This window comes from Cervus elaphus, chromosome 29, assembly GCF_910594005.1.
Source record: "Cervus elaphus chromosome 29, mCerEla1.1, whole genome shotgun sequence".
NCBI lineage: Eukaryota > Metazoa > Chordata > Mammalia > Artiodactyla > Cervidae > Cervus > Cervus elaphus.
In genome coordinates this window covers 36,898,480-36,908,682 of record NC_057843.1, presented here as the reverse complement: position 1 = coordinate 36,908,682, position 10,203 = coordinate 36,898,480, and the positions used below count along the sequence as shown (strand labels likewise).

General features: G+C 53.6%; 1 protein-coding gene and 1 pseudogene across 2 annotated transcripts; both read right to left on the bottom strand.

Annotated features, from left to right (window-relative positions):
• Positions 1–359: 359 nt before the first annotated feature.
• Positions 360–4,967, bottom strand: LOC122686215 (periaxin-like). Its single transcript, XM_043891364.1, is given in 1 exon segment — positions 360–4,967. A coding segment is annotated over 1 exon segment (4,131 nt). The 5' UTR covers positions 4,657–4,967; the 3' UTR covers positions 360–525.
• Positions 4,968–8,047: 3,080 nt separating this feature from the next.
• LOC122686008 lies at positions 8,048–9,157 on the bottom strand (annotated as a pseudogene). The gene has a single exon (XR_006338607.1). The product of XR_006338607.1 is annotated as an acyl-protein thioesterase 2-like (transcript).
• Positions 9,158–10,203: the final 1,046 nt, after the last annotated feature.

Here is a 10,203-nt window from a genome sequence, read left to right as displayed (position 1 = left end):
CATGTAAAAAAAAAAAAAAAGTCACCTCTAAGAGGAGGGGTGGAACAGGGCAGGGTGAGGAGGTAGGCTGACTTCTGCAGTCTCATTATGGACAGTCTTTGGAAAAACTTATTTCCAAACCTGGAAAAACCCAGAATCTAGTTCACATGTGACCTCCTTAAAAAAGTAGGAGGAGTTTAAGTTCTACCAAGCAACAGGTAAATGGAGAATATTTGGGAAAAGATATGGCAAATATGAAGAGGGGTGTGGGAAAATGGAAATAAACTAATGTTAGTCTCTTCTGTAACTGTGGTATTTCTTTTTTTTTTTTTTTCACCTCTGGATTATTTTATTCACATGGCTTGGCAAGGCACGGGCACTCCTGCCAAAGAGCTGGGCACGGCCACCCTGGCCCTGCCCAGGTCAGCCGCCCACCTCCCAGCCTTCTGAGGGTTAGTGCTAGTTATCTCACACACAGAACAAGGGGTGGGGGATGGGAAAGATGAGATGGGGCGGGGGCAGGGGTCTCCTTCTGCTCAGGGGTTTTCAGATGACAGCAGCCTGAGCCCCCTCCATCCTCGTGGAGCCTGGAGGGCCCGTCTCGGAAAACCCCACACTGGGCAGCCGAACCCGGAATCCACCCTCATCCTGGTCCCCGCTCCCGCCCCGGGCCTTGGGGCTTAGGGACACCCGGGCGAAGCGGAACTTGGGTGACTTCTCGCCACTGGGAGACTTGGGCCCCGCCTCACCCTCCTGACCCCGGGAGGCCTTGGAAGGGGCAGCCAGGCCCACACGGGGCAAGCGAACTCGGACGCGACCTCGGCGCCCGGAGGCCCCTTCCCCGCCGCCCTCCGCGTCCTCCTCCTCAGGGCTGGGGGAGCCTTCTCCACTGACCGCCTCGCTCTGGCTGAAGCCCACGCGGGGCAGCTTGAGTTTCGGGCTCTTGGCCTTCTCACCTTCCTCAGCCCCCTCCTTGGCCCATGCCAGGCCAAACCGGGGCAGCCGCACCTTGAGCTTGTGTCCGGCATCTCCCTCGCCCTCTGCCACCTGGTACTCAGCGTGGGTGCCCACGGAGGGCGGGGAGAGCTCCACGTCGGGCAGGGAGAGGTGGAAGGTGCGCTCTGCCCCTGCAGACTGGTCGCTTGGCCCATCAGCCCTGGCCCCAGCTCTAGCCCCCAGCGTAGGCACCTTCAGCTTCAGCCCACCCTCACTGGTGGCGGCCTCCCCGTCCTGCACCTCTCGGCTCAGCCCCACATCCAGCTCAAGCTGGGGCACTGTCACAGCGGGCATCTCGAAGACACCTTCGCCCACCAACAGCTCGCCACCCGCCGCCTGGGCTCCAGATAGAGCCAAGGTCACTTGAGGCATGTGGACTCTGTAGCCTGCTGTGCCCTCTGCTGGAGGGGCCGAACTCTCAGCCTGCTGGCCCGGGGTGGCCTCCCTAAAGCTGGTGAGCTCCACCTGGGGCAGGGAGATGCCCAGTGGCATCCTCAGCCCCCCGTCCTGGGCCTCAGTGCCCACCTGCTTGGCTGGGGACACTTGCAGGCCTGCGAGCCGTCCTCAGCCACCAGCTGCCTCCTCCTCTACCCGCCCCTCCTCCTGGGCCCCCAGAGCAACCAGTTCCACCTCGGGGATCTTAAGCTGCACAGCTGTGGACTCTGACTTTTCCCCGGGGCTGACTCGCCCACCCGAGATGTCTGCTTCCTTCCCTCGAGCCAGCCCAAAGGAGGGCATCTTCAGCTTGGGCATCTTCACCTTCCCATCCCAACCCTTGCTCTTGCCCTCCAACTCAGCCGTCCCTGGCACTAGTTCTCCCGCCTCAGTGTCCCGGCCCCTGACCCCAAACTTGGGCAGGCCGAACCTGGGCCCCTTGAGCTTGATATCGGCCCCGGCAACCTCTGCCTTGCCTGTGGACAGATGGGAATCCAGGCTTAGCCGCGGGATGGACAGGTCGAGGGCGGGTAGCAGACCTGCCTCCTCCATACCCTTGGCCTCCACCTCGGTCCCCATCCGAGCCCTGGGGAGTGAGATGGCGAACTTGGACACCTTCAGCTTGGCAGCTCGTCCGGCCCCCTCAGCCTCTGCCTTGGTCACCTTTGGCCCTGAGAGTCCAAACTTGGGCAGGGAGAACTTGGAGGAGGGCTTGACTTTCGCCTCTGTCACCTCTGCCTGCCCTTCCTCCAGTGTGGGAAGCTGTGGGGTGACGATCTCCACGGAAGGCAACCGGAAGGCCACTTCCCCGACCCCAGCTGCTTCTGCCTGCTCCCCTTTGCCCACTTCAGCAGCAGCCTGCCCCTCAAGGCCAAGAGCCCCTGGCAGGTCTAGCTCCACCGAGGGCAGTGTGAGAGAGGGGACACCCACACTGCCCACCTCTGGCTGCAGACAGGGAAGTGTCACCAGCTTCCCCGAGACCTCAGCGCCTGCCTCACCCGGCTTGCCCCGAGATGGGGACTCCGCCCTCCCTAGCTTGGGCAAGGTCATCTTGGGCATCTTGAAGCCAAAGTCCATGCCCTCTGCCTCCTCTACCCTGGCAGCTTTTAGCTGCACCTCCGGAGCCTTGGGCAGCTTCACTTCTGGTGCCTTCGGCAGATGCACCTCTGGGACCTTCGGCGCCTGCACTTCTGGTAGCCGCATCTCCGACACCTTTGGCAGATGCACTTCCAGGAGGTGAACGTCGGGCACGACCATTTCCGGCACCTTGGGGAGTTTTATCTCCGGGAGCTTCACCTCGGGGAGTTTGACGTCAGGGACCTTCATCTCCGAGACTTTCGGCAGCTGCACCTCTGGGAGACGCACTTCCGGCACGGCCATCTCAGGCACCTTCGCGAGCTTCACCTCGGGGAGTTTCACCTCAGGGAGTTTCACCTCGGGGACTTTCGGCAGCTGCGCCTCTGGGAGTCGCACTTCTGGCACGGCCATCTCCGGCACCTTCGGGAGTTTCATTTCCGGGCATATCACCTCGGGCACCTTCGGCAGCTTCATCTCTGGGCATATCACCTCGGGCACCTTCGGCAGCATCATCTCCGGGACTTTCGGCAGCTGCACTTTTGGGAGACGCACTTCCGGCACGGCCATCTCTGGCACCTTCGGGAGCTTCACCTCGGGGAGTTTCATCTCCGGGACTTTCGGCAGCTGCACTTCTGGGAGACGCACTTCGGGCACGGCCATCTCCGGCACCTTTGGCAGCTTCATCTCCGGGACTTTTGGCAGCTGTACCTCTGGAAGTCTCACCTCGGGCACGGCCATCTCTGGCACCTTCGGAAGCTTCATCTCTGACACCTTCGGGAGTTCCACCTCTGGGAGTCGCACCTCTGGAAGGACTGGCTCGGGCATTTTGGGGAGCTTGACCTCTGGGACCTTGGGGAGCTTCACCTCAGGCCCCTTGGGCACCTTAACCTCCGGCGGCGAGACCCCGATGCCAAAGGAGGGCATCTTGATGGTGGGCAGCTTCAGCTTGCTCTCAGGGGCTTCGGGGGCAGCAGGCCGGGGCTCCAGGAGAGAGAGCCCGAAGGTGGGCATTCGAAGCTTGGGCCCCTTCACCTTGGCTTCAGCAGCTTCCTTTGCTCGGGCCCCAAAGCGGGGGAAACTGAGGCGGGGCATCTTCAGGGCCACCTCCGGCGCCTCGCCTCGGGGTTCCACCTCTGCACCAGGCAAGGCCAGGTCCACCCCCACTGTAGGCGCTGCTATGTCCAGGGTGGGCACCGTCACTGCCACAGCCCCTTCCCGGGTCTCCAGGCAGGGAAGTGTGGGCAGAGCAGGTAGCGAGGGCAAGGAGGGCAGCTCCACTTGGGGGACCTGGATCCCTACAGCCGCAGGCTCCACGGCAGGGGCAGCTGGGGCTCCCAGCCCAAGGGTTGGCAGGTGGAGGGCAAAGCCGCTGACGGCCTCTGCTGCAGGGGCTGCCTCCCCCTTGGGGGCTGGGACCTGGGGGACACCCACCTCGGCACCTGGCAGCCGGGGCCCAACCAGCTCCACCTGGGGAGCCGTGAAACGGGGTCCTGCTGCCACCTCGGCCTCTGCTTTGGCCTTCCGGGGGGGAGGAGCAGCGGCGGCCAGCCTGGCTACCTGGGCCTCTTCGGCCACTTCTCGGACCCGCAGCCGAGGCAGCTGGAGGCGCCGGCGGGTGGGGGCAGCTGGGACAGGACCCTCGACAGCCTCGGCTTTGAGGCCTCAACGAAGACGGGAGAACTTGGGAAAGGAGAATTCGACGTCAACAGGGGCCAAGTCTGCAGGGGCCCCCAGGGCCCCGGGCATCACCATCTTCTTCTTCTTCACAGGGGACAGACTCTGGATGTTCAGCTTGGCCACCTTGGCCCGCGGGCCCTTGATCTCGTAGCCGGCCACGGTCCCGGGCCGTAGCGCCAGGTCCCCGGTGGGTACAGTGCGCTTCAGGCAGAAGGAGACCTTGTAAGGCTCCGCGCATTGCAGCAGACGGAGCGCGTCCTCGTACTTGAAATTCTCAAAGAACACTCTGGCGCTCAGCAGCTGGTCCCCTTCCTGCAGGCTGAGGTTCCTGGCCGCTGGCGAGTCCTCACGCAGGTCGCGGACGAAGATTCCCTCCTTGCCGCCTCCCGCTACGTTCATGCCGCTGACCCCGGTCTGCGCCTCTGTCTCCACGATGATCTCCACCAACTCCGCCCGCCTCAGCTCCTGTGGAGAGCGGCGAGGGGTCTCCATGGGGCGCTGGGGCCGGACCTCGCCCAGAGCCCGCCATCGCGCCCAAAAGCAGCTCTTAACCGGGTCCTCAGGGCACAGGCGCCCAGGCGGGGCTCAAGCCGGTCGTGTGGGCCCACGCTCGCCGGCATCTCCCCTTTAAGTGAACGCAAGGGCGGCTCGCTGAGACCCACGGAAGAGTTCAGTGGGTCTCCCGGTTCACTGGCCTGGGGGAGCCCCGAAGGCCGCAGTCGGGAGAGGCGGGGCGAGGAGCGGTATCACAGAGGAGGGACGGGATGGGGAGGCCAGAGGGAACCTGAGTTGCAACTGAGAGGTGTGGTATTTCTTTAATAAGAATTAGCTCATAAGCCATTGACAAATAGGCCTATGCCAGTATAACAGTGGAAATATTGTGGGTTCATGTTGGGGTCCTTTAATGGACCGGAACCTTGTGGTGCGGAGTCGACGATAAGAAAGTGAAAGAGAGAAAGAGAGAGAGAGAAAGAGAGAGAGAGAGAGACAAAAAGACCCGGGGACCTAAGCTCTGATGGAGCAAAGGTGCTTTAATGATTTTTCTATGAGTACATATAGGCTGCAGTACAAGAAACTTCTTTCGGGAATGATAGAGATCAGAAAACCAAATGTACAGCAACTGTTACCACAAGGTCAGGAGACAATCCATATCTCAAGAAAGGGGAAGGAGATTAAGCTGTTTTGTCCTAAGGAGAATGTTTACTAAAGGAGACTCATGCTTGCTTCACACAATGACCTCAGTCCCTGGGAGCAGCGTGCTGTTCCGCTTGAAGAGGGACAAAGGACTCATGAGAGACAGCATGTAGGAATCCTCCCGTCAAACATTCCCTGACAGGTTCAAGTAGAATTTTCCTCTGTACATTAATGTTTGGGAGCAGTTGCAGCAGCAGTTTGGTACCCTTCTGCTGGATCAAATGCCCTAAGGAAGGAAAGGGTGTCACAAGGAGGGGCTTGTCAAAGGAGTATTCCAAGAACTGACAGTTAAGGAAAATTCAGCCTTTTTTAATGGTATGTTCTCTCATACTGTTCTTAAATGTTTTGGTCTTACGACCCCCTTAATACTCTTGAATATTGTCTTTGTGGGTCTACCCACTGACATTTATTGATATTACATCAGGTTTTAAAACAAAAATATTGAAATACAATAATATAGTTGCCTTTCCATTAGCCTTCAGAGCAGCGATGAAATCACTCCTAGTTGTAGCCTCAGAAAACTCCATTGTGAATGACAGCAGAAAAGGCCAATAAAATTTCTGTATTATAATGAAAACAATTTTAACCTTGCCAATTCCTGGAACAAACTTTGAGAACCAATGCTCCAAAAAATCACAGCTTAGAAATAGGGCCTTTATTTCTGGAAGGATTTAGGCAGGCGCCCTAGGGAACCTAGACCAGGACCTGTGCTGCTATAGCAAACTAGACAATGACCTGCAGAATTTATAGGGGGTGTCCTGGGATGCTGTGCTATTTCCAAAAAGGAACAGAATATACCAAGTAACTAAACACGAATTGCTGAGAAGGATACACTTACTTGAAAGGAAAAAACTGGAAGCTTCTGAAAAGATACTGGAACATTGATAGCCTCAGAAGCTAAAGACTCACTTGAAGAGGACAGCCAACAAAATAGGAATGAATCTCTCTGATGAAGGGGCTAGATAAAATCAGGAAACATTTAGCAAGTAATCTAAATCCAGTAAACAATATGCTTGTTATAGTGTAAACTAAGACAAAAATATAAAGAAATCTTATAAAAGTTTTAAATTTATAGAAAAATTCCGAGGAAGAATTTAGTATGCCTTTTAGAGGAGAACTTCCATGGTGGCTCAGCAGTAAAGAATCTGCCTGCAATGCAAGAGACACAGGAGATGTGGGTGCAGTGCAAGAGACACAGGAGATGTGGTTTCAATGCCTGGGTTGGAAAAATCCCCTGGAGAAGGAAATGGCAACCCACTCCAGTTTTCTTGCCTGGGGAATCCCATGGACAGAGGAGCCTGGTGGGCTACGGTTCCTGGGGTGACAGAGTTAGATATGACTAAGCACAAGCTACTTTTAGAGGAGATAAGATATCTCTTAATGAAGGAAAAATACTTAAAGAGAAAGTTAAGTGTATTCTGTCATGTGACAGGAAGAATAAATTGAAATGAGCAAAACAGGAAAAACTGAAAGTACATCAGAGGTCTCCAAAAGAAAGGAAAGGATCTCTTGATCATAAAAGTGACAATGCTAAAGTTTTGAATAATTGTTTTGCACAGATCAATCATGTGCAGATCAGTTCTGAAACTGAAGCCAAAAAAAGAAAATAAATTGTACTTTCTGAATTAAATAATGGAGGGGCAGAGGATCACCAAAGATGAGAAAGTGGAAGAAAAAAATATATACTATTAATTATCTATTGTGACATAATAAATAACTCTGAAAGTTAGTAGCTTAAAGCAGCAATGATTTATTATTATTTTTAAATGATACTCTGGATGGGTTGACAGTTTATCTGCTGGTTTTACCTGAGTTCACTGGTACAGAAACATTCAGCTGAAAGATGGTTGAACTGAAAGATGGTTGGGCTGGAAGATCAAGGTAGCTTCATTCACATGTCTGACATCTGGTGGTGTCCATTGGGAGCTTAGTTTCTTTTCCAAGTGACCATTATTCTCTAAAAGGTTAGACTGGCTTCCTTTTTTGATGGCCTCAGGGTAGCATCATAACAAGGTGAAAGCAGAAGCTGCAATGTCTCTTAAGGTCTGGTTTTGGAAGTCACAGGACATCATTTTTGCTACATTCTGCAGATTAAATCAAGTCACAATAACAGTCCAGATGCAAAGAGTGGGGAAATAGATAACCTCTTGATGGAAGGAAGAGTAGTCATTGCATAGACGCATCGGAGAAATCTGTGGTCATATTTTACAACTTATCATAACAGAGAATGAATGTGACAAAGACCCAAGTCTTTTTTTTTTTTTTCAAGTTTTTTTTTTTTTTTTTTTGAGAGTTGAAGCAATTTCTTTAATTTTATTGGAATCCAGGACACAACGAGAAAAACACCCCAAACTACATGGAGACAGAAAACTCCTCCCCAGCTCCCCCAGATCTAGAGTGGGGACAACATGGGATGGAGCAGCTGGGGGAGACCTTGAGCCTCAGTCCAGCCCTGCAGGCTCCAGGCCTGCGGGAGCAGAGGATAATGGCGAGGCAGGGCCCAGCCTCCACGTCAGAACAGCTGAGGGGAGGCCTCCTGGAAAGACTCGTCCCCCTCACCCACACTCCTGTGCAGGGCAGGGAGCCCACAGCAATCAGAGGTCAGGCCATGGACACATTCATGATTGAGAAGCAGCTGGAGTGGAGGCAGGAGACACGATTATCTGGGCAGAATCAGTTGCAGGGGGTAGGAGGAGGGGCCTGGGAGGGCCCCATGGGCCAAACCCTGAGGTCACCAGAGAGGGCCCAAAGAGGGGCTAGTGAGTGAGGTCCTGAGTGAGTGGCCCCTCCAATACTGCTGTCTCAGGGAGGGCCCCACCTCCAGGGAAATGGGATAAGAAAGCAGCCCACCCCCTGCGGCAGACAGGCAGGGGGCTGAAGCCAGGAAGGAGGGCCTGGCCAGGCTTTGACCTGTCTGCCCCAGAGGCCTGTGGGAAGAGGATGGTCCAGAAGGGTAGAAAGGGGCTCGAATGGCTCAGATCCAAGATGGTGCCATGGATGCTGAGTCCCCTGTTAGCAGGGGGACTGTGCAGGGGAAAGCAACTCTGGTTAGACAGGAGGCAGCAGCTTCTCGAGAAACTCCTTCACAGCTGCCATCTCCTGAGGACAGGAGCTGTGCATGACACCAGGGTACATCCTGAACTGGACCCTGGCAGGTGTGACAACGAACCAGAGCTGCTCAGCTGTCAGGGCCCCAAACCGTTCAGGAACCATGGGGTCCAGCTCCCCATGGCACTGAAGGATGGTCAGGTCCTTGGCACTACCATTGGCTGCCTGGGGGAAGGCCTGATGCAGAGGTAGCCAACAGCTCAATGCCACAGTGCCAGCCAGAGGGTGGGGGCAGGTGAGGTCTGCGTAGAGGGACAAAGCTCCACCCTGTGAAAAGCCTCCCAGGATGATCTGATTGGCAGGGGTCCCATTCTTCATCTCATGCTCAATCAAGGCCTTGATGTTCTCTGCTGCTTTCTTGATGCCAGCCTCATCCTCTGGCGTGTCTGGATTCAGCCCCATCAGGTCAAACCAGGAGTGCATGGGGACAGATGTACTTGATGTGAGGGAGCTGGATGGTGGAGAGGGCATCAGCCCAGATCTGCCCTGTGTCTCCAAGTCCATGTAAAAAAATAACCGCAGCTGTTTCCTGCTCAGCTCCAGACACAGTGGCAGCGTTGGTGAGCAGGTGCACAGACATGGTGTTAACACACATATACTGCAGGGCTCCACGGCTGGGGCCTCCATTCCTTGGGGGTTTCAAGACCTCTAGGGAGATTTTCCTCTTTCTCCAGCACAGACACACGCTCTTCCCTCCTCTACCGACCCCGCCGGGACCCAAGCTATTTAAACATTAATTTAAGGAGAGAAACCATTTACAACTTTATCTGAATTACGAGACATCAGTTATGCATGATTGGAAGAGCACTTAGGGAAGGTGGAACAGGATACTTGATCATTGTAGACTGTGCAAAGTCCCTAGAAAATATAAAACTTCAAGCCAAAAACTGAACTCATTGATCAGACAGAATTTCTTGCCGGAAATATTTGAGCATAAAAGAAAGATTAGGAGCAGTCAGGTTCAGAGGAACAGAAATATTAAAATTTAATATTTTAAATTCAGTGAATTTGATAAAATAGAGGGAAACTATAGAATATGAAAATACCTTATAAGGCAGAATTTTGTTCTGCAGAAAAAAGCCTATGACTACTGGATCTTTGTGATACTGAAAGCGCTATTGCTGGAGAGATGAAGCAAACCACCTTTCTGAGAGAGAATTTATTAGAGGAATGAGTTTTTAAAAGATTGGTAATGCTAGTAGAAGTGATAGAATTCCAGCTGAGGTATTTAAAATCCTAAAGGATGATGCTGTTAAAGTGCTGCATTAAATATGTGCAGATTTAGAAAACTCATCAGTGATCACAGGACTGGAAAAGTCAGTTTTCATTCCAATTACAAAGAAGAGCAATGCCAAAGAATGTTCAAACTGCTGTACAGTTGCGCTCATTTCACATCCTCACTAGGTTATGCTCAAAATCCTTTAAGCTCAGCTTCAGCAGTATGTGAACTGAGAACTTCCAGATGTACCAGCTGAATTTAGAAAAGGCAGAGGAACTGGAGATAAAATTGCTAACATGCATTTCTCCAGAAAAACATCTATTTCTGCTTCATTGACTATGTGAAAGCCTTTGACTGTGTGGTTCACAGCAAACTGTGCAAAATTCTTACAGAGATGGGAGTACTAGACTACCTTACCTGTCCCCTGAGAAACCTGTATGTAGGTCAAGAAGCAACAATTAGAATCAGAGGTGGAACAACTGACTGGTTCCAAACTGGGAAAGGAGTATGACAAGGCT